Below are 25,842 nucleotides of genomic sequence, written 5' to 3'. Positions count from 1 at the left end.
CTGATGAAAATCGGTGTGAAACCAATTATGATTTTATATTACGAGAAAAAAGTAAACCGCGCACTTCAGTTGAGGAACGCATATTATATTGACTTGAAGTGATACTTAAATAAAACAAATCCTAAACGAACACAAACAGCTGAAGAATAGTCAGTGAAATTAGTGGATTGAATCATGCCTCATAAAATCGGATTTACGGTTGTTTATGCATCAGGTAACAAATGTATACTATCCAGTACTCTTCTACTATATGGAAACGGGGAATGAGAAGCATGCCATTTTACATTTCCAAGCTCTTGAACCTCTATGTGGTGTTTCGCATTTTCAGGCGTACAAATTTATTCTCACCCACATGGAGTTTGTAAATAGTGTCGAGAAAATTAAGCTTGTTGCATAGCCGCCCTCTAGATCAGAATATCCGTCAGTCAAAGAGTCTGCCATTCCTATGTAGTGGTATAATTTTAAGACATTGGGAAATTATCGGTTAAAAGTGTAAAATATATGTTTTCAGAAATAATGTATTATTCATGATAACTTACAAACCCTTTGCACTACAGATTTACACATATTGATTTTAATCCACTTTACGTTCAATTAGGAGATGGATGATTTATAATGCCAATAGAATGGAAACATATTATTCAGCTAACTGTTGGGAGAAAAATGATCATTCAGACATACAATATCAGTAGTATTAATACTTTTGAAATGAGATATTAAAGTAATCTTAAACTTAATAAGGATTGAAATATGAATCAAGTGATGATACGCATTGGAAAGGCTGAAAATGGGGTAACGTATTCTAATGACACATTTGTTAATTGAGAATAGTATAGATTTTTTGAATGTACGTTGCATGGCATAGTAGTTTAACTATAGCGGGCTGGGAAACATACTTCCGTCTGGTTACTTCAGCTGTCGACTAGAACGAATAGTTTCCTGCGATGTATTGTGTACTTAATCGCACCAGAATTCAATTAATATGCCAATGTTTTCTACATTTCTATATAAAATAAAGAGTAATATATAGTATCAGAAAACATTTATTACACCTAGGCTATATTAGATATTACCATTGCAACAACTATTTGCTTGTACCGGATGTTGTTAACGTATTTATCATTTCGTTATTTTATCATGTGATTGACGTAGTTTCAATCTTCTGTGGCTTTTAAGTTCCCTTTCTGATTTAAAATATGATCAGATCACTCAGAAACATATATTCAAACCTAATTTTTATTATTATTATTTCTTTTTTACAACTTGCTTTACGTCGCACCGACTTATGGCGACGACGGGATGGGAAAGGTCTAAAACTGGGAAGGAAGTGGCCGTGGCCTTAATTAAGGTCTACAGTCCCGGGATTTTCCTGGTGTGAAAATGGAAAACCAAGGAAAACCATATCCAGGGCTGCCAACAGAGGGGTTCGAAGAAACCTAATTATTATTCCTATAATTATCACGGCAATTGAGCGATACACTACCTCTTTAATATCTGCTTCAGATTAATCAATCCTGTTGTCTATACATGGGCATGAAAACTCTTTGCAGGCTCGGAAATAAAACAATGCAACGTTCCATTATATTATTCCAATTAGCTGCTGTACCCGTTTTTGTTGTTGTTATTTGTTTGCTATTGGCTATACGTTGCACCGACACAGATAGGTCTTATGGCGACGATGGATAGGAAAGTGCTAGAACTGGGAAGGAATCGGCCGTGGTCTTAATTAATGTACAGCCCCAGCATTTGTCTGGTGTGAAAATGGGAAACCATGGAAAACCATCTTCAGGGCTGCCGACTGTGGGGTTCGAACCCACTATCTCCCGAATACTAGAGTACCCGTTGTTAACAGGTTACTTCGTACAATTGGAGAAAATATATCTCCATAATCCCTTCAGCAGTAATGACATCTAGCGGAGTTGAGTGGCAACAGAAGAGACGAGAAGATAACAAATGTCAGAGTCACTCAGTGTAATGTTGTTGTTGTTGTTGTTGATTAGTTGTAGAGGCGTCGAGCATTGTAGCTCTGTTTATATAACAAAATCACGAATATCTCCGTTATTATTTCTCATATGGCAAAACACATGGAAGTTAACAGATCAGAAATCAATCAGTCAGTCATCATCTGTCACCAATGATCTGCATTTAGGGCAGTCGCCCAGTTGGCAGATTCCCTATCAGTTGTTTACCTAGTCTTTTATTCAATAATTTCAAAGAATTGGAAATTTATCGAATATATCCCTTGATAAACTATTTCAATCCCTAACTCCTCCTACAAACGAATATTTACCCGAAGTTGTCCTCTTGAATTACGACTTAATCGTCATATTGTGATATTTCCTATTTGTAAAAGCACCATTCAAATTTATTCGTCTACTAACGCAATTCAACGCCATTTTTCCACTGACAGCTCGGAACATACCGCTTAGACGAGCAACTCGTCTCCTTTCTCCCAAGTCTTCCCAGCCCAAACTTTCAAACATTTTTGTAATATTTCTCTTTTGTCAGAAATCACCCACAACAAATCGAGCTGCTTTCTTTGCATGTTTTCCTGTTCTCGAATTAAGTAATCGTGTTCAGGTTCCCATACACTGGAAACACACTCTAAATGTGATCTTACCTGAATCCTGTTTATATGATCACCCCAATGAAGATCCTTCCTTATATTAACACTTAGGTACTTACAGTGATCCCCAGGAGAAACTTTCAACCCATCAACGCATTAATTAAAATTGAGAGAACGTTTCCTATTTGTGAAACCCACAACCTGACATTTCACCCCGTTCATCATCATCATGCCATTATCTGCCGTCCATCTCACAACATTGTGGGGGTCATTTTGCAGTCACTCATAATCTTGTAACTTATTTATTGCTATAAACAGTATAACATCATCCGGAAAAAGCCTTACCTCTGATTCCAGTTCTTTACTCATATATTACGAGCAAGTAGTTGTGCGGTTTTGGTCACGTAGCTATCAGCTTGCATTTGGGAGACAGTGGGTTCGAACCCCACTGGGGCTGTACTTTCGTTAAGACCACGGTTGCTTTCTTCCCACTCGTAGCCCTTTACTATTCTGTCGTCGCCATAAGACCTATCTGTATTGATGCGACGTAAAGCAGATTGTAAAAAGAAAATAAAATAAAATCAGTCCTCAGCCCGAAGGTTGGTTGGATCCTCAACAGCTCCGCCATTAGCTGTCATAGATGGCCTAGGCATTACTGAAGAGGCGTACTAGAGGAGTGAGATAGTTTCCCGTTGCTGTCCTCACTGAGCCAGAAGTTGCTATTACAGATCAATCTGCCAAACCCACTGAAATGCATGCACCAACCGACCATATGAACAACATTTTCACACCATTCACAGCAGGGACTGGCTTCATAAAGAATGGCATTACTAGCACTTTCATACCTCAGTCGCTTTCATACTGTCAAAGCCAAGGTTAAGACTAAGACAGAGCAATGAAAGAAAAAATGCTATAGCCCACACCAGAAGACATAGTACACTGTAAACACTACGCCTCGCTAGCAAAATGTAAAGGACCAATAATATTGCCTTGAGGATTTACTCCCTTAATGATTATAGGATCAGATAATGATTCACCTAATCTAATTCTCTGAGTTCTATTTGCTAGAAATATAGCCACCCATTCAGTTATACTTTTGTCTAGTGTCTAGTCCAATTGCACCCATTCTTGTCAGTAGTCTCCCATGATCTACCTATTAAACGCGTTAGATAGGGCAATCGCTACATAATTCATCTAACCTCCTGAATGTAAAATATCTGCTATATCTTGCTGGAATAATACATTTATTTTCAGTGGAGTAACTTTTCCTAAACTCGAACTGCCTTCTATCACACCAGTTGGTAATTTCGCAAACAAGTCTAATATAATAAAAAAAGTAGTCTATGCTTCTGAAAGTTTATATGCAACAGATGCCAAGCTGACTGACCTGTAATTATTCGGGGCTACTACAGCATGTCTCCAATCATTTGGTATAGCTCCTTCATGCAAACAATAATCAAATATTTCAGATATGGTACTATATACACGAAATCTTATCTATTTCAGCTGATTTTATAGCTTTCAAATTTGTATCTTTATTCAACAATTGGTTAGTATTAGTCACCTTCTATGCCTAGACATTATCCTTGTAACCAACAATCTTTACATATTGCTGACTGAATACTTTTGCCTTCTGTAAATCCTAACATACACACTTCCCTTGTTCATTAATGATTCCTAAAATGTCGTTCTTGGAACCTGTTTCTGCTTTAAATACCCTTCCATTTTTAACTAAAATTTGTATGATTGCCAATTATGCTTGTCATTATGTTATCCTTAGCTGACTTTTTCGTTATATTCAATTTCCTAGTAAGTTCCTCAATTTCTCCTTACTTCCAAAACCATTTCTAACTCTACTTCTTTCAAACCTGCACCTCCTTTTTAGTCTCTTTACTTCTCTGTTACAATATAGCGGGTCTTGATCATTCCTTACTACCTTTAAAGGTACATAGCTGTTTTCCCATTCCTCAAAAATTCCTTTAAACCCATCTCACAGCCTGTTTACATTTTTATTTACCACTTTCCACGGATCATAATTACCTTTTCAGAGCTCCCTCATGCCTGTCTTATTAACCATATGACCCTGCCGAATTATTTTATTTATTCTCGACAAAAGAGGCATCCGGCCGCAATTGCGGGTGACCACAAGGATCTAGAATATAATACAACTTTCTTCAAATCAAACATTAGAAATGTAATATAGTGAGTTATTATTATCTAATGACAAGAATATAAATGGTGGTTTAATATTGTCAATGAATCCTTCAATATATTTTATGAAAGATGTTGTAGCCTATACCTGTCAACGAAAGGGACAGCTTTTTGATACAGGAACTCGTGTCCTTAAACGAAGTTCGCTTGGTTCCGAAGGGAAAATCCCTTACTTCCCATGCGTAACCAGTTGTGCTATAGCTCTCACTTAAGTGAGGGACGCATGGTTAGTAGATGGCTCTCTTCACCTTATTCATCACCAATGCCTGCTCCGAGTTGACCTCAAAGCGTACTGTGGGATCCAACAGAAGGCATTTGTTTTCGTTATGGTTGATGACGATAATAACCTCTCGCCTGGTTGATCCATCTTCTGAAAGGCAGTGCACTTCCTTGTGAACTTTCCACTTTGCCTTCCGCAGGGCCATCGCAATGAAAGAATGCACCTTGTGACAGTGCAAGCTCCTCTGTAAATCTCCCATGGAGCATTAGCCCAACACATGGTCCAGGGTCTCAGGTTCTTTACATCCTGGGTACCGACATTGAACGGAAGACTACAAACGCCCTGGTATCGTTCTCACTGCTGATGTATTGCATGATATCATTATTGCGTTAGTGCACTTCTATCTTTCATCCACGATCCACGGTTTGGCCTTGGGATAATTTTTATAGGTCTCTACACCTTTGCCTTTGTGAGGAAAATGACAACAATCCTCAAACGATCGCTGATGAAGCTCATTCCTCAACGTCCCGGATGAGGCTGACAAAAATATCTGATTTACCGGTAAGCCTGGACATTTTAGAGCTTCTTGTTTCTCTGATTTCAAGTCTCGGTATCTGGAGAGAAGTTCATTACTGGATCGGAGTAATCGTTCACAAATGTTAAATTATGGGGGCATGTTTCCCATTCGGCTTTTATGATGCGCAAACCTCTAAGTTTTCAACTTTCCTTTATATCAAGAATTAGTATAAATAACCACCTAATCGATACTTTATTATTGCCTCAGGCAAAATTGAATATAAATTAGCATTCAATTTTTAACTTCGGTGAAAACAGCTTCGTGATCACTTATACCAGTGGTTCACAACCTTTGTGGTCCTGCGCCTCCTATTCATCCGTCAATTATTTCACGCCCCCTAATGAATTATTGATTTACAATTCTACTTTTCTGTTAGGGTTAATATCTAAAAAACTGTTGTATAATGACATTATTATTAATTTTTAAGTAATACTTACAATGCAGTCACTTCCCAAAGAAAGTCAAGAATAACACAAATAATAATACAACAAGAGAATAAAAGAAATGGCAGTAAATATATTACGGAGGATTCTACACTCCCTACAATTAACATTTCAAACTACATCATTTGATATGATATTTTAAGAACAGAATTAGTGATTAATTAGAGGAGATCCGGCGTGGTGTCTTTTGACGGTACTGAACCCGCGGCCGGCCTGCATTCGTAGTCATTACCCGGCCAAGACCCGTTTCCAGCGCGGTCCGCACATTTTGACGAGTGTTTTAATGTTTGGTTCCAACTGTGATAGTGCACACCTCAGAACACTTTCAACATTTAGCCGTGCTCGGTATTTTGATTTGATGTAAACCAGCGGAGAAAACCCAGGTTCACATAGATATGTTGATGGAAACTGCACAATACAATTTGAAAATAAAATAAAAATGTCAAAATTATTTCCTGTAAATTTGTCGTACATTCATATTTATCAGTTGATTTATTAGTTTAAGTTTAATTTTGTCATTTTATTACATTTCTTATACACGTAGAAAAACGTTTGTGTAATAAATTATAAAAATGCAGTAAATTTTACTATACTTCATGACAAAAATTCTGGTACTTTTATAATTTTTTTTTACACATTTCATTACACAATTCATAAACACTAATTCCTTGTCCCAACGTTACTATAAAGTATAATAATTTTAGGAAAATCTGTTTTCTACATGTGCGTTTTAGCGGTGACGAAGACAAGATTTTGTAGTAAATTATTTTCTTTGTCAGAACTTTTTATTGTTTAGCAAATTCGTGTGTATTTTTCATTGTTCACCACGCCTCTTCTGAAATTCACCAACGCCTCCCCAGGGGGACGCGCCCCTCAGGTTGAGAACCATTGACTTATACCATCTTTTACTTCAGTTTGTGTACAGAGCTCATCTTGTTTCACCAGCACTACGTCAAGAATATTCTTCTCTCTAGCTGATTCCATCACTTTTTTATTCATCTTTCCTTCCCAGATAAAGTAATTTGTATTTTGTAGGTCATGCTTAGCGTACTCAATAATAATAATAATAATAATAATAATAATAATAATAATAATAATAATAATAATAATAATAATAATAATAATAATAATAATTTGTACTTTATTTTCGTAACTGCCCTCTATCTGCAGAAATGTTGTCATGAGGAGATCATGAGTTCGTTTTTACCTTTCGAATGAAGAGAGTACAATATTTACAACATTCCTGGAAACACTGTATTTTGCAATCCTACTCACAGGTGAGAAACTGCCACTGACAGTCGTTGAGGATTCGTATACTTATGTCGTAATATTTTTTGTTGTAAGTCCCCATGTGCCTCATCAAATTGCATTAAGTAAAAAAATAAACCTTGTTTCTCTTGCCTCGGTATTCGTCAGTAATCTGTAGGTTTTACATGGTCAATAAAGGAATAAATTGGTATGGTACGTAATCAAAGTATAACTATGTGAGAGGAACTGATATCTTTTGATGCTACACTATTTGAGAATGAAGTACTTGTCAGATAGACGCACGACGTTAATAATAAGCTGGTTGTGGCTGAGAAGGAGAATCGAGAAGGAAAGGGGGAACAGGGGACGTGCTCACATGCGGAAGGATACTTTTTCAGCTCTTGTCAGTATAATTGGTTAGCATGCTAACCTTCAGCTCAAGGGGTCTTGGGTTCTATTCCCGACCGGGTTTGTGATTTTAATATTAATTGGTTAATTCTTCTAGCTCACGGATTGTGAATTTGTGCCGTCTTCAATATTAGATTTAATCGTAGATGGGCTGCAACATCACAGACGCGCAGATCACCCATGGACGTCAACTCGAAAGACTTGCACAGGCCTCTCCGGAGACCATACGCTTTTTGTTTTAACGGAGAAATTTGACATTTCCTGATTTGGACCCTTAATATTGCTACGCCACAGTATGTCTCTATACCGGTTTACTAAAAGCAGATTTTTTCCAGTCCGTTAGTGTGATTAGTTGCCACCCCTGGAGGCCCGGGTTCGATTCCCGGCTCTGCCACGGAATTTAAAAAGTGGTACGAGTCCTAGAACGGGGTCCACTCAGCCTCGGGAGGTCAACTGAGGTCGGGAGGTGGGTTCGATTCCCACCTCAGCCATCCTGGAAGTGGTTTTCCATGGTTTCCCACTTCTCCTTCAGGCAAATGCCGGGATGATACCTAACTTAAGGATACGGCCGCTTCCTTCCCTCTTCCTTGTCTATCCCTTCTAATCTTCCCATCCCCCCGCAAGGCTCCTGTTCAGCATAGTAGGTGAGGCCGTCTGGGCGAGGTACTGGTCATCCTCCCCAGTTGTATCCCCCGATCCAGAGTCTGAAGCTCCAGGACACTGCCCTCGAGGTAGAGGTGGGATCCCTCGCTGAGTCCGAGGGAAAAACCAATCCTGGAGGGTAAGCAGATTAAGAAAGGAAGTTAAGGTGATTAGGCCTAAGTTGTAGCTTGTGGTTGCTTGGGTTTAAATTATCTGATAAAGTCACTAACAATCCAATCATGCTTACCAGGAATAATATCAGTTACATTATGCGTTTGTAGGCATACTGTACGTCTATTTGGCAGATACATTTACACTGTTGATGTAATTTATCTTGGATACTAAACATCTATATCCTCACTCGTGATGACATTCCCTCGCCATTTAGATACTAGCTATTACCTGGGATTGGCTGAATGGTCAGCGTACTGGCGGTTCAGCGGGTCCCAGCATTTGCCTCGTGTGAAAATGGGAAACCACGGAAAACCATCTTCAGGGCTGCCGACAGTTTGATTCGAACCCACTATCTCCCGGATGCAAGCTGCGCCTCTAACCGCACGGCCAACTCGTCCGATGATAATATTGGCAAGCGTGATTTCGAAATAGTAAAACGTAGTTAACTGATAATTATAGAATTTCAGTTCATTAGCCTCATATTCGCTGTTCATTATTGATACCAATATCAGTATTACTGATTAGTATTAAATAAAGTAGAACCAGAATTATTTCCTTTCGAGGTTATTATGTGAATTATAGAATTTGACTTCAGCTCCATGATAAAACGCCGGCCCCGCGGTGTAGGAGTAGCGTGCCTGCCTCTTATCCGGAGGCCCCGGGTTCGATTCTCGGCTAGGTCAGGGATTATTACCTAGATCTGAGGGCTGGTTCGAAGTCCACTCAGTCTACGTGATTGCAATTGAGGAGCTATCTGACGGTTAGATGGCGGTCCCAGTCTAGAGAGCCAAGAATAACTGCCGGGAGGATTCGTCGTGCTGACCACACGACACCTCGTAATCTGCAGGCCTTCGGGCTGAGCAGCGGTCGCTTGGTAGGCCAAGGCCCTTCGGAGCTGTTGCGCCATGGGATTTGTAACCATGGTAAAACGTTAACAGTTCTCGTACTCTGGATGCGTACGTTATCAGAACCAGAACTAACGAGAGTATCTTTACTGGCACTGGATTCATAGAGACAAAGGTCATACTACATAAAGCCTCAAAGAGCTGCCAGTCTTTTGAGACGTGTTTCTTTCACCTCTACATACTGCTTACACGACGTGACAAGGAAAGCTTCACGTCAGGCAGCAGGGTCAACTAACTTGGAGCCGTGCGCTATCACGGAACTCCAAGTCCGGCTCCATGGCTAAATGGTTAACGTGCTGGACTTTGGTCACAGGGGTTCCAGGTTCGGGAATTTTAACCATAATTGGTTAATTTCGCTGGCACGGGGACTGGGTGTATATGACATCTTTATCATCATTTCATCCTCATCACGACGCGCAGGTCGCCTACGGGAGTCAAATCAAAAGGCTTGCATTTGGCGAGCCGAACTTGTACACTCCCGGCACTAAAAGCCATACGCCATTTCATTTTACGGTACCCCGAGATGAATGTTACGTTGTTCCTAGTAGCTCAAGAGAGATCTATTTCTCTGCCATCGGTTGAGTAAAAGAGAATGTCTAAATTGTCGCGCAGGCAACCTAAAAGGTGTCAAATGAAATCTTCCTCTTCTACTGCTTTTCCCCAGACCTGTGGGGTCACGGGTGCGAACTGCGTAGCACATGTGGATTTGGCCCTGTTTTACAGCCGGATGCCCTTCCTGACGCCAACATATATGGAGGGATGTTGGGTTGGACACAAACACCCAGTCCCCAAGCCAGAATAATTAATCAGAGGCGATTAAAATCCCCGACCCAGCCGGGAATCGAACCCGGGACCCTCTGAACCGAAGGCCAGTACGCTGACCATTCAGCCAACGAGTCGGACAGCATGTCGGGGGTGCGAACTGCGTCGCACATGTGGATTTGGCCTTGTTTTACAGCCTGACGCCAACCTATATGGAGGGATGTTGGGACGGACACAAACACCCAGTCCCCGAGCCAGAAGAATTAATCAGAAGCGATTAAAATCCCCGACCCAGCCGGGAATCGAAGGCCAGTACGCTGACCATTCAGCCAACGAGTCGGACAACACGTAAAAGAACTCATGTGGGAGTACATTCCGGCACCTCGGCGCCTCCGAAAATCGTAAAAGTAGTTAGTGGGACGTAAAGCAAATAACATTGAATTATTATTAATTAAAATAGATTTTATTTTATGAACCTGGAGCACTCAACTTCAGTAACAGAAAGCCTTCACGCTGCGCAAGCAAAGCAGAAAGGTTCTCATCAACACACAGGGAGTTTGGACTGTGAATCTAGTTCTCCGAAGTCTCTGTTACTTTAGGCAACCCAGCTTACTGGGCACGCTGTACGTTGACATTTAACAGCCACGCAGCTCACAGGTATAGCCTGACGTTTGAAGCATTAACCACCGGTTCGCTTTGTATTCTCAGATTTATGAGTGACACGTAAATACTCCATTCGCACCAAACCACTGCTCTCCACCAACAGCGACGTTATCACGTTTATTCTTCTCCAGTCGTCATATGAATGTGAATCCCGAAGTGCACTCTAACAATATGTATTTTAGAAGTTGAATACAACATTCATAGGATAACTCGTACGTAGACTGAAAGAAAGGGTTAATTTTAACAAAAAATACTTTTAAAACTGCTGTACTTCACATATAGGCCATAATAAGTAGTGCACTGCACATTTTCTTCGAAGAAACAAAACCGTATGTAATAATAATAATAATAATAATAATAATAATAATAATAATAATAATAATAATAATAATACATCGCAATTGGGAACGGTCATTTACAGTAATGTGATAATAAAGTTAAAACATAATTACACAACAACAACAACAAGTACAACAACAAGAGTACAACAAACAATTCACATCAATATCTGGAACAAACGCAAGACACACAGTTTTGGTTATATTTCTTAATATAAATTCTGGTAGACTATTAATATATTGATCAAATTCTTATTCTCTCTATTATGCATTAATTTTGACAATCGCAATCCGTTCGTGTATCTGAGATTCAACTGGATAGAAAAAAAGGTTCTTCAACGTAACTGCAGACAGTCTATTTGTCAATGCCGTGAGTATTCTGACCTGTTGCTGGGTCAATACATAATACATGTTTATATGGCTCCTACATTATTTTGCATGTAGCTTGTATATTTCACCCCTCGTCTTTGCCATCTGCAAATAAATTCCCATCACTATCTCACCAATGGTATCAATGGTTTTAGGGGTAATACACATTTGCTCACCAGGTCTTTTGCTGTTCGTAGTTAGGCTTACTGTTATCAGCAATGCTAGTTAATACATCAGTAAAACCAAAGTTAGGACGTATCTTCTGAAAAAGACCCATCAGTACTTTAAATTCAAAATATACAGTATAGTGGAATATCTGAAGCAAAAATAGCCGCAGTTAGTTGCTATGCTTTATACATTATACACAGTTCAAAAAAAAAAAAAGGGGAACATGTTTTGTGACGTCTGGTATGTGAACGTTAATTTGGTAGATGGGGTTCCAATGGCCGTACAGCATACCTTGAGACCAGCTACTCAGGGTATGTCATATCGAAGTTATACTCCATCTGCAGACGTAGCCATGCATTAAATTGTCAGACGACCCCTCAAAAGTGAATAGCGGTGCGTCCGTGTGTCGTTGTGGGGTACACAGACTACTGCGGTCATTTGAGCACGTTGTACGTAAACCAGCACATCCCATAAGACATCTTAACGTGGTTCAAGTCACAAGGGCCGTCACTTTGATCCAGGAAGGATGGACTTTTCGTCGTGCTGCTATGGATCTCAATGTCTCTCGGTCAGTTATTCAATGCTTGTGGAATCGATACAATGAGACAGGCCAGTTCACAAAGAGGGTTGGTCAAGGTCGTGGACGCATGACAACCCCACCGGATGACCGATAAATGACCATCTATGCGTTGCGGCGTCGTTCAGCAACTGCCAGAGAACCGCAACAAGACCTCAGGAGGGTCATTGGAGTCACGGTGTTTGACCAGACAGTAAGGAACAGGTTAAGATAAGTGCCCTTATGACCCAGATGTCCTCTTCGAGTGCTACGTTTAACGCAGCAACATCGCGCAGCTCGCCTTCTGTTTGCCTTTACCCACGTCAACGGGGAACTTCGCCAATGGAGACCTGTGTTGTTCACAGACGAGTCCAGATTTCCCCTGACACAGCGTGATGGACATCAACGTGTATGGAGACGCCGTGGTGAGCAGTACATACCAAATGTTGTCCAGGAAGGCGACCGATTCGGACAAGGTTCTGTGATTGTGTGGGGTGGCATCAGTATTGATGGCCGTACGGATCTTGTCTCGTCCGTGGTAATCTTACCGCTGCGGGATACATCGAGCAGATACTGCTACAGCAGGTGTTGGTTGCTGCATACGGTGTTGGCCCTAGGGCTCTCTAAAGACTAGGTATGCTCGCCCACCATTATGGTTCATTCCTGCACTACGTTGGTAACTTGGTAAGGCAGTAGACCGCCCCAGCCTTACATATCCCTCTTTTTTACTCTTCTCGACGCTAGAAAATAATGCTAAACTAACATACTGAAAAAATACTCATTCTCAGTATTACTCAAACGATTACTCAACATAAATATTAGTATATTTCGTATATTATTGTGTAAGTTTTACTCGAGACGGTGATTGTAAAAGCAAGGTCGTTGATAATTAGCCTTTTAATAAACAAACAAAATAGGCATGTACTCACACTGGAGAAATAATAGAACAAATAGCTTACTAATAAATAGTTTAAAAAAATTATATTATTGATAAGTAAGTTAGATAGGTTGTTCGTAAGCTATGCGCCGCGCTACCGTGTTATGAAATGAGGGACACCATAGTATTGATATAGGCTACTGTCATTCTTAAATCGTGAAATTTGACGAGGTAATTGGTCAGTGTCGAAGATATATAAATTGTGATAGAAGATTTTGGTACAACCTGATCTCAGTCGGTATTTCATACTTGCGTGAAATTGATTCAGCGCTATATTCAATGTTGTCTAAATAATAAGAAAAATATTCTTCGAACAAATATAACTCTGACATGTGATGTACGAAGACGAACACATCCAAGTAACTGGGATTCTGTAAGTTTTTTTCTTCTAAAATTTAGCCCCTTTTCTTATTTACCAGTATTTAAAAAACATTCTATGTGCAAAATGAACTTAATTTTTGGTCAGTGTTTCTTTCTACAAATTGCTTTACGTCGCACCGTCATAGATAGGTCTTATGGCGACGATGGGACAGGAAAGGGCTAGGAGTGGGAAGGAAGCAGCCGTGGTCTTAATTAAGGTACAGCCCCAGCATTTGCCTGGTGTGAAAATGGGAAACCACGGAAAACCATCTTCAGGGATGCCGACAGTAGGGTTCGAACTCACTATCTCCCGAATACCGGATACTGGCCACACTTAAGCGACTGCAACTATCGAGCTCGATTTTGGTGAGTGTTATGATATGATACTTTATTATTTTTCTCTAGATCTACAGTAACAAATACCCATTTGATCCGTTAAAGAATGCTATAAATCCCATCAGCTTATACAGCTGTAATGAACAGAGGATTTTAGTTTGTTCAACCGAACATTCAAAACAAATGTTATGTTATTATAAATTACATTCGGGAAGAAAATAGGAATAGAGTACTCCTATAGCTGAATCGTCTCTCCCAACCTTAAGTATTGCACTGATAATCAATTACCAGTGACTTGTAAGGGGAGTGACCCACGAGCTGTGGGAAATATTGAAATATTTTGACTTTGGCAAAGTTACAGAACGTTTTTTTTACAGAGATTCCTCTGCTTTGAGGAGAAGTAGTATGATTTCTCAACACTACTCACCTTATTAAACTTCAAAGGGTTGCAACATTGGTTAACTTGCTCAGGCAGCACATTTACAAAAAAATTTGATATTTAAGTAATATTTTACAAATTTACTGTATCCTTTTATTACAGTATTTCTTCTTCTCCTTTATCTGTTTAACCTCCGGGGTCGGTTTTCCCTCGGACTCAGCGAGGGATCCCACCTCTACCACCTCAAGGGCAGTGTCCTGGAGCTTCATACTCTGGGCCGGGAGATACAACTGGGGAGAATGACCAGTACCTCGCCCAGGTGGCCTCACCTGCTATGTTGAACAGGGGCCTTGTGGGGGATGGAAAAATTGGAAGGGATAGACAAGGAAAAGGGAAGGATGCGGCCCTGGCCTTAACTTATTTACCATCCCGCATTTGCCTGGAGGAGAAGTGGGAAACCACGGAAAATCACTTCGAGGATGTCTGAGGTGAGAATCGAACCCACCTCTACTCAGTTGACCTCCCGAGGCTGAGTGGACCCGTTCCAGCCCTCGTACCACTTTTAAAATTTCGTGGCAGAGCCGGGAATCGAACCCGGGCCTCCAAGGTAGGCAGCTAATCACACTAACCACTACACAACAGAGGCGGACTATTACAGTATTTACAAAACAATAACATTCCATTCCTTTCTTACATTTTTCTCTTCTTTTCGGAAGCAGTTCCATACATTTTACCTCGTTTCCGTACTTTTTTTTAAAAGTCCACAACAGTATAGGATCGAATTTTGAAGAAGTGTTTAAACAATTTTTTCTTTTAAATTACAGCATGTTGGAGAACATGTACTGGTACATTCATCTTTCAAAATTTTCTCCGTTACAAGATTTGCACCATTTACAATTTCATAACTTCACAATTTGGTTTCTTTAGACCACTCCAATTTCAAAAAAAGATACGAATGTTTCAGAGCTTGAGTCAGAAATATCACAGGTTAAAACCTGTCTGCGTACAGGCCTACCACAGATCTTGGTTTACAAAAATGCATTTGTTGTACTACCACCAACGTTAAACAAATTATTTCTGTCATATGAAGTTAGTTTTGACAAATATTGTAACTGTGGTGTTTGGATGTTGAACTCCTGTTGCCGGACTTTCGGGGGCAGAACTGAATATTGAATGATCAACGTGACTGAATTAAGGGGTGTAGTAGTGTCAGGTGGTGGTGGTGATTATTGTTTTAAGAGGAAGTACAACTAGGCAACCATCCTCTATATAACACTAATCATAGAGAGAAAATGGAAGGGGTCCGACACTTCGAAAAATGAAGATATCGTCCAAAGGAAGACAAGGGCAACGAAGGGCGTGAAAATGAATGACTCCCTAGCCCTCGCAAACCTAATAGCGTCGGGGTCGGAAAAGAACCAAGGGAGATCGAATAGGATAGATGAAAGTGAGGAGCCTGGCACAAGTAAGTGGAAGCAATGCCAGGACTCAGCTAAGGGCCCCGTGGTCGCCAACCCACGCTCCAAAGTTCAGAGCCCCTGGGGCTGTAGTAGTGTCAGTGGGAGCTGGATGCAAGTTTAAGTCAGCAGTTGAAATACAGTAGAAGGTGTAGTAGAGGCAGTGGAGTCATAATGCAGATCAGAAGGGAATCTAAACAACCTGTATCCCGCAATAGAGATATTACTACAATTAGGTGCAGAGCAACCCACCATTATGTAATAAACATCCACACAAATATAGCACTATTCTGTCCCTGCATGCGGTGATTAAAGCAATACATTCAATGTGACGAAGCGAGCGCTCGTAGGAGAAACTAGAGTTTAATCACATGGCCCATTGCGCTTATATGAACCAAAATGGCGGCTAAGCATACCCATCTTATAGAGCCTTAGTTGGCCCTTAATTCGTACTCATGCATGACAATGCCAGGGCCCATGTAGCGCGCATCAGCAGAGCTGTCTTGCGAGAACTGGACATTCAAGAGATGGAATGGCCAGCAGTGAGTCCCGACGTTAATCCCACCGAGCGTGTGTGGAATAGGATTGACAGAAGTGTTCGTGGGCATCCTGTTCCACCACAGACTCTCCAAGACCTCGAACACGCTCTCATTGAAGAATGGGACATGATACCGCAACGTGACCTCCGTCGACTTATTCGGAACATGTCACGTAGGTGCCAAGCTGTGATAAATGCTCGTGGAGGACATACATCATACTGAAGCTCTCCAATTGTGATAAAAATCCACCCTGTTATCACTTTGTTTTCGCCCCTATTTGGACATTTCCGTTTGTGTTCTGAAAATGAACTCGAATCCATCGATGTTCTTTTGTATACTTTAACGGTAAATAATAAAGGTTTAGTTGGTAATATACCTGAGTGTGAGGTATTGTTTTGTGGAGCATAGCATACGTTCAAAAACACGTTCCCCTATTTTTATTGAACTGTGTATATTGTGCGTATAAGTGTTCTCAGAATATGAAAGTATTGGTGAATATTTGCAATAACGTGTGCCATTCTAGAATATATTTATAGTTGTATAAACTAGTAGTTGCGAATTTATTCTTCAAGCATAAGGCTGTTCACTATAACACAGTGGGGCGGGGTAGGGTTGCTAGATGCATAATAGACTGTATCATAAGTAACTGACATTGAATTTAGAAAATCTACTATGAATCAACGGATATTAAGGGAAATTTTCGTTGATACAGACTACTAGAACCAAGTTCATAGAAACCGCAAGAGTTAGACAAGTTTGTAATAATTTACATTTGTTGTTCATTGCATACTGAAAGGTTCAAAATGGCAGGGAAGGTGTAAGATGTTAGCCATAAAACGACAACTTGGTCTTATAGACTTGAAACTTGCAATCAGTTATCTTGGAGTTTGCAGCGAGGATAATATGAAAATTAGAATTTCCAAAACTGAAGTGATGTCAGAAGGGAAGAAATGTAAGAGGACTGAATGTCGGATCGGAAATATATCACAAACAGGTGGATTATTTCAAGTACACAGAATGTAAGTTATATTCTCCCAGGATGGTAGTATACTACGTGAAAATGAATCGAGGTGCAGCAGTTGCAATCAACGGTATTCTGTGAGAAAGAAATGAGCTCTCAGACGAAAGTATTTGCATCGATCTAATTTCAGACCTATTTTGCTGTACGGGAGTAAACGCTGGGTGGGCTCAGGATATCTTATTCATAAGTTGGAAGTAACAAATATGATAGCTGGTACACACAGGTGTGAGCAATAGCAGGAGGGTACTCGAAATGAGGAGGTAAAAGCTAAGTTAGGGATGAATTCGATGGATGAAGCTGTACGAATAAATCTCTTCGGTCGTTGGGTCGTGTGAGGCGAACGGAAGAGGTTAGGTTACATGCTGTTGAAGAATGATGGACTCGGCCATAGAGGTTAAAGAGAAGTAGAGGGAGGCCAAGGCAACGATGGTTAGACCGAGTTTTTAATGATGTAATGGTACAAGGTGTAGAACTGAACGAAACCACTGATCTAGTAGGATATAGAGGATTGTGGAGACGCTTAGTCAATTCACAGAAGCTTGCAGACTAAGCGCTGAAACGCATGGCTGTCTATAATGAAGATGTATGTATGTATGCATGACAATTATGGTGCTGAAGACTCTTCGATTGACGACTGAAAATATGAATGGTGGATTATGTGTAGAACAATTCTAAACGTCCAAACTGCGTTAAATTTTATAAGCATCTATTAGAAAACAAGAAACAGACATATGTAGATATGAAAGAAACTATAATAATATTGGCGTGTGGCCTCCGCAGAAGCCTGGTGCAGGTCTTTCGAGCTGACACCATACAGGTGACCTGCGTGTCTATGAGGATGGTGCCCTACCTGTGATGAATACGGCACACACACATAGTCCCCGAGCCAACGGAATTAACCAACGAAGGTTAAAATCCCCGACCCAGCCGGGAATCGAATCCGGGACCGCCTGGACCAGAGGCCAGCACGCTAACCATTTAGTCATGGAGCCGGACATGAAAGAAAATGCTTCTATATTATATTCGTGGGTCAGTATGATGACTGAAACTGATGGCGGTAAAATGCTCTTAGGGGAGACTGGTTTGTGAATTGACCCTTAAAACACTGAAACATGATTATATAACGATTTTTGACCGTAGTCTTATTTTTTTCATATTTTGGCCAGTAAACATATTACTTTTGTCAATATAAAGTATCCTTTCGTATTTCGAGAAAATGCCTTCCTTTTTCATGATGCTCACACGGTAAGCTTATGTATTTTGTCTATTATTTGAAGATATGTACTCTTTATTAAATACATCGACCTAAAAAACGTTACCCCGGTGATTCGTTTGAAAGAGCAAATGTAGCTGTGCTGTGGGTATTGCCGTGAGCTCAGGCCCCGATTTACAAATGGGCGGACTGGGCATTTGCCCAGGGCGCCAGTTTTTGAGGGGCGGCGGCCGGCGGATCGAGTAATTATGGCCTGCGTGAATTACGTCTTAAATTCATTACACTCGAATTCATTTTACATTCCACAAATTATTCCAATTATTTTATCAGCCTATATAAAACACTTTAATTTTACATTCCACAAATTATTCCAATTGGCTATATAAAACATTTCAAACTATTCTCAGTTTAAAACCTGAATTTCATCTATATATTTAAATTTTATGAAGAAAATGTGTCTTATTCCTAAAATTATTTACTTACATACAAACTATCAAACTGAACCAACGGCTTTTTAAATAAAAATAAAAACTGCCCGATTCTTATTTGGCTGTTACCTTTATTTGGCTTGATAAGTTTAATTATGAGAATTAGCTGTATTTGCATAATGTACTGTTTTAAAACTCATAATCTTGAAAATTGTAATATTTAATTTGTAAACAGTTACTTTTTAGGGGAACAGGAAAACGAGCAGAGGGGGGGAGCAAAATATTGTTTGCCCCGGGCGCTAACTACTTGAAATCGGGGCCTGCGTGAGCTCGGTTTATGTAAGCTGGACGTGATTCATGTGACATGAATTTATGGCCAAACCGATGGGCTTTTTCCTCTAATAAAGTGCAGCCAGAGGATTATAGCAACAAGTTGTGGGAGTCTGCATATGATAAGTCCCCCTTTCTACGGACGATTGACTACATTGAGTGACATGTGAAGATATCAGTGTTGGTGTCATATGACATGCACATAGTAATGCACGTAATCCGAGGGCTTACTCAAATACCTTCTATGCATTTTAGAATCATAAAGCTAAAACGAATAATGAAACGACTTAGTATTCTTTCTTGATGTCAAGCTATATCAACATATACCTTTAGTAAGCACCTGAGTTAATACTGCCTCATTTTTTTTTTTTTTTTTTTTTTTTTTTTTAGAGCGTGCGACCTAATACACTCGAATGTACACTTGCTATTGAAGTATCGAGTTTTCGGTGTTCTTTAAGAATAAGAAACCAACTCAAATGCGAATTGTGGTTCCGAGAACGTTGTAAAGGCCTGTCAGCTCAACCTATCTATATAAAAAATAAGAGTTTTGTCTGTACATTGCTCAGAATTTGAAAAGAATGGTATTTCTGTATCGGTCATGCCCATAATAACAATGAAATGCACTTTTTACTTTTCCGTAACGTTTGTCTGTCTGTATGTAGGCCTATGTACACGCATCACGAGAAAACGGATGAAGAGAATTTAATGAAAATCGGTATGTGAAGTCGGGGGATAAGCCACTATAATCTACGCTATAAATCATTTTATTCACACTGAGTGAAATTACAGTTTAGGGGAAGGCCTAAAATGTAATTCTCACATATTCATATTATTAGTGGTCCTATCGATAAATACTACATAACTAAAGTTACATAGAATTAAGTTTCCGATCATTTATGTCATACGTTGTTACCATACCGGCTTTGATAACACAGATATTCATGAATTTGTATTTGTGTTGCTAAGCCCATTTCAACGCCGAGCCACGAGAAAATGGGTAAACAGAGTTTAATTAAAATACATAGATTCGGTGAATAAGAAACTACAGTGTAAGTTATAAACAATTTTATTCACCCTGGATAAAATTGTAGTTTAGGAGAAGGCGCCTAAAATTTAATTTTTAAATACCTATGTTATTGGTCCTATCGAAAATCACTACGTAATAAAAGTAGAGAAGATAATTTCCGACCATTTATGTTTTATTCAATTTTGCCCGTACCGACTATGATAAAAGTAGTATTTCAGAGTCGGAAGGAAACTAGGCCTAAATGTGAAGGCCTACAATATCGAAAGCGCGTAACATTGATCAACAATAACATTACATTGACCATTGTTTGTTGTGATGTTCTATGTCACTTATACTGACGCTCAACTCCGATAGATGGGATTACTGCTGCGTACCGAGTATAACAGCCTGACAGAATATTGGCGAGAAATAGCTTGGGAGTTAGAAAACTTTCTTCTTTAGCTTGCCATTTCTCTGGTTCATACATTTTCTGATACCGTACTGCTGGTACGTAACACACTGGTTATCATAGCATTCCAGCTATTCAATCCCTACTCTGACGCGCTGTTTTGAATGAGCAGTTTGCACACTTAAAGCAGAGGCTTTCTTAGTAGTAGTAGTAGTAGTAGTAGTAGTAGTAGTAGTATATAATTGCATTTAGGCCTATTCCAAATTATAGCACCACAATTCACTAAATAACTCAAAATTCAACCTGAAAAGAGCCGTTTCTTAAAAAGAGCTTCTTCCTCTGCGCTTTTATTAAATTCTACATTCATTTTATTCCAAATTAGCAGTGAAGAGGGGGTTTCTCCTCTGGCTTGGAAGAACATTTTTCCTCCAAGATATATATTTTCCCCCGCCAGTGTAGTGAATTGAGATTTTTCCGACTTATCGGGTTCTCCTAGGAAACAGATTAGTAAAAGGGCCCTGGGACTCTCCACTATTCGACCCCCCCCCCCCCCACGAAAAAAGACGAAGAGTGTTCACGGCTCGCAGCTGACTGTTAGATCGGCAGCGTAGTACTGTTCGTTAAGAGTGAGAAAATGTGTGGTTTTTCGTTTGACCGAGTATTTCACATGAAAGCAATTGCTTTCACTCGCGCCATTCCTAGTGACGTCATTGTAATGACCTATGTTAATTTCAGTTGGGATGTAAACAGGCAGGTGGAGAGTGAGTGCCTGCCATTATAATGAAATACCCCAACCTGATTTGACTGATGGTAGGCAAGTGGGCCTACAATTACAATGCAAATTCCCTAATCCAGTTTTCATATGAGAAAAGACGTTTGATGATTTCTCCGTTGCGTTTCTAGGGTAACGTTAAGAGCTATGCAATTTAATACAATCTTGCTCACAACGTGTACACTATCTAACCTAGAATTCTGTATACAGTGTAAGAATTCCGTAGCGAAGCACGGGTACATCAGCTAGTCTACAATATACTCGTATTATAGTGAATTTCTCGGAATTTCTGACGGGCGACAGATCATAGCACTGGTGACAGTAGTCTTGAGGATGGGGTCACATATATATATATATGATTCGGTCACCTTTAGAAGACACTAAGTCGATTTTTGAAGAAAATGACATTTTGTTTGATACAACACTCGTGTTATGAAGACAGATCCATCTAGTGGTGGTTGGTAAATAACGTAACAAGTATTTTAACACTCTTGTAACGATTACAGGAGATATCCAGTTACTGAAATAACAGCGGCTTGGCAATACTCGAGTGTACTCGGCTAACGAGTGTAGCGCGCGGTCGTACTCGCTACGGGTACTGGCTCCTGACAGGTATTATATCGAGTTACTGACAAACAGCGGGTCGATGATACTCGAGGGTAACGCGCACAGCCGTACTCGCTAGAAGTAACTGCCTCCAGTAACCAGTATTTCATCACATTAGGCAAATGCTCGGGCTGTACTTTCAATAAGGCCACGGTCGCTCCCTTCCCCGTCCAAGTTGTTTCCTGTTCTATCGTCGCCATGCGACGTAAAAAAAAAAAAAAAAAAAAAAAAGGACAGTATTTCACTGACCAGTATTGCGTCGTTAACGCGTATTTTTAGCATTACAGAAGTTATGAAGAGGACAATGTTGCGTGTCCGTACTCGCTACCAGTCACTGCCTCAGTAACCAGTATTTTCTAACTAGTGTTGAGTCGTTAACGCTATATGTAGCTTTACAAGAGTTATGAAGAGGATAAAGTCGAATTCTCTGTGGTTATATTTTTCGCGAATTCGTAAAATGAGGGAAGAAGTGGTCATAGAAGTCATTTAAGCTTGTAATTTACGTTATGTCCGCCTTTGTGGTGTAGTGGTTAGCGTGATTAGCTGCCAGCCCCGGAGGCCTGGGTTCGATTCCCGGCTCTGCCACGAAATTTGAAAAGTGGTATGAAGGCTGGAACGGGGTCCACTCAGCCTCGGGAGGTCAACTGAGTAGAGGTGGGTTCGATTCCCACCTCAGCCATCCTGGAAGTGGTTTTCCGTGGTTTCCCCACTTCTCCTCCAGGCGAATGCCGGGATGGTACCTAACATAAGGCCACGGCCGCTTCCTTCCCTCTTCCTTGCCTATCCCTTCCAATCTTCCCATCCCTCCACAAGGCCCCTGTTCAGCATAGCAGGTGAGGCCGCCTGGGCGAGGTAATGGTCATTCTCCCCAGTTGTATTCCCGACCAAGAGTCTGAAGCTCCAGGACACTGCCCTTGAGGCGGTAGAGGTGGGATCCCTCGCTGTGTCCGAGGGAAAAACCGACCCTGGAGGGTAAACAGATGATGATGATGATGATGATGAATTTACGTTATTCTTAGAAATGAAGGCTTAATTTGTGTTGCATTATACGTTAGTGTTAAAACATGTTCTTGTTAAGTAATTGCCGTCACGTGTCTAGAGCTATTTACTATCCGCGAAACTTTTAGTGACACTTCAGCTCCCTAGTGCTGAATAGGTAGACCTCGGTTATCTTCGAGATACGGATTGGCAACCTATGACATCAAAAATGAATCGATCATTCATCGCTGCGAGACATTTGGCACCGAGCTCGATAGCTGCAGTCGCTTAAGTGGGGCCAGTATCCAGTATTCGGGAGATAGTAGGTTCGAACCCCACTGTCGGCAGCCCTGAAGATGGTTTTCCGTGGTTTCCCATTTTCACACCAGGCAAATGCTGGGGCTGTACCTTAATTAAGGCCACGGCCGCTTCCTTTCCAGTCCTAGCTCTTTCCTGTCCCATCGTCGCCATAAGACATATCTGTGTCAGTACGACGTAAAGCCAATAGCAAAAAAAAAAAAAAAAAAGACTTTTGGCGGTATAATCGCAAAACTTTGAATATTATTATTATTTTTACAATAAACAATAGGTGAAAAATGAATTTTTGAAACCTATGCAATGGCTGGCGAAAATCCAAGTACAACATATGAATGCCTTAAAACTCTATACACAGTGAGGGCAGAAACATAATAGCACGTCGGAGACGCAGAAGACTGTTGTGATACAGAATAAAGAACATAAACAATTGCTCTTCCCCCTACTTATCTGTTTCCACAATTAAGAGAATTAAAACATTTTCTGTCTCTCTACATACCCCTAGTAAAAAGAGATAGGCCACTCTAAGTATTTCATTATGGTTGATATTGTTATGGATAACTTAATTTAAAAAATGTCGCAACGAGACATGATATATACATGTGTGCGTGCGTGACGCAGTTGTGGGCTTTAGATAATAAAGGTTTGGAAAACTCATATCGGTCACATTATCGATTCAATTCAGATTTCAATTCCGTTCCGTTCAGTTGGCAGTTCTACTGAAAGAGTTGAGTTCCCTCCTTGCCCCTCACCCCCGTAAAACGAAGTGTCGCTAAAAGTTTCGCGGATAGTAAGCATGTATTACTGTATTATTTAGTCCGACTCGTTGACTGAATGGTCAGCGTACTGGCCCTCGGCTCAGAGGATCCCGGGTTCGATTCCCGCCTGGGTCGGGATTTTAATCTCCATTGGTTAATTCTATTGGTCCGGGGGCTGGGTGTTTGTGCTGTCCCCACCATCCCTGCAACTCACTATCCTCCACCACAATAACACACAGTTACTGTACCTTCACATGGCAGATGCCACCCATCCTCATCGGAGGGTCTGCCTTACAAGGGCTGCACTCGGCTAGAAATAGCCACATGAAATTAGTATTACTGTATTATTGAATGTTTGTTGCATTCTTCGTTATTCTTTAAAATTGATCGGCTTTATATGTTTTACCTAGTCCCCTGGCGCTTTCGACCCCCAAAGGGCCTTTGGCGTACCAAGTAACTGCTGTTCAGCCCGAAGGCCTGCAGATTATGAGACGACTTATGGTTAGCGCGACGAATCCTTTCAGCCGTTACTCTTGGCTTTCTTCACCGAGGCCACCATCTCACCGTCAGATAGCATCTTGAGTGAAATCACGTGGACCTCAAATCAGCCCTCAGATCTAGGTACATAAATCCTTCAGGGCTGCCGACAGTGGGGTTCGAACCCACTATATCCCGAATGCAAGCTCACAGCTGCGCGCTCCTAACCGCACGGCCAGCTCGCTCGGTAGGAATAATTAACAATTCACAGACTTTCAAATGGTGCCTCCTGTTTCAATGTGCCCACATCTACCCTACTCCTTTGCATGCATAAAGTCTATCTGATATGCTATTATGTGCCTATACTTGTTCAAGAACGAAGCTGTCATTAATTTCATTATAGGTACTATCCAGACATTCGCTTAGAGTCGAATTAAGGGAACTCAAATCTACTCCTAGAGCCGAGAGTGCTATCTCAACTTACTACTCTTATTAACTGTGTTTCCTGAAGCAGAGTGCACCACGTTCCAGTCCCTCTAACTAGTCTGAAATTCGTAGTACAGCCAGAAAACGAACCCGAGGCAACCAGCGGAGAAGCTGGCGTATTTCATTTGCTAGATTACTGCGGCAGGCAGGTTAATGTTTTAACAAACGGAGACAAAACGTGACGAGTTACTTACGTTTCAGGAACATTTTTGATGAGTCTTCTGTACGGACGTAGCCGGGCTGAGTGTCTCGGACAGTTGAGGCGCTGGCCTTCTGACCCCAACTTGACAGGTTCGATCCAGGCTCAGTCCGGTAGTAAATGAAGGTGCTCAAATACCTCAGCCTCGTGCCGGTAGATTTACTGGCACGTAAAAGAACTCCTACTGGATTAAATTCCGGCACCTCGGCGTCTCCGAAAACCGGAAAAGTAGTTAGTGGGACCTAGAGGAAATAACATTATTGTTGTATTGACGTAACGTAACTCGTGTGGAGGTTGAAGGATGACAAACACGAAGAGTTCACAATATGACGGCTAAGAATTAGGTCATTGTCCCCTCCAGGTTCTTTTATCTGACCTTTCAGCATATCCACTTGTTTACTTTCGCCTCACTCGCTGAGTAGGGGCCGTTCACTGGTTCGGTGAAAGTACGGAAACATGAGTCTAGGACGGTTTTTATTTTAGAAAAACGTTTTATATTGCTAATGATGATGAATAACATGCTGAAATAATAATAATAATAATAATAATAATAATAATAATAATAATAATAATCATCATCATCATC

The 25,842-nt window shown here is 40.6% G+C and overlaps 1 protein-coding gene across 1 annotated transcript in view; it reads left to right on the top strand.

Moving 5' to 3' along the window:
• The first annotated feature begins 80 nt into the window (after window positions 1–80).
• LOC136875653 (centrosomal protein of 104 kDa) overlaps window positions 81–25,842 on the top strand; it is a 321,673-nt gene continuing 295,911 nt past the window's right edge. The window contains exon 1 of the mRNA XM_067149196.2: window positions 81–214. Within this exon, the coding sequence (XP_067005297.2) occupies window positions 175–214 (40 nt within the window). The 5' untranslated portion in view covers window positions 81–174. The remainder of the gene's footprint in view (window positions 215–25,842) is intronic.

The sequence above is a fragment of the Anabrus simplex genome, chromosome 6 (assembly GCF_040414725.1).
Source record: "Anabrus simplex isolate iqAnaSimp1 chromosome 6, ASM4041472v1, whole genome shotgun sequence".
In the NCBI taxonomy this organism is placed as follows: Eukaryota; Metazoa; Arthropoda; class Insecta; order Orthoptera; family Tettigoniidae; genus Anabrus; species Anabrus simplex.
The sequence above is the reverse complement of the archived record's forward strand: the minus strand, read 5'-3'. Positions and strand labels throughout refer to the sequence as shown.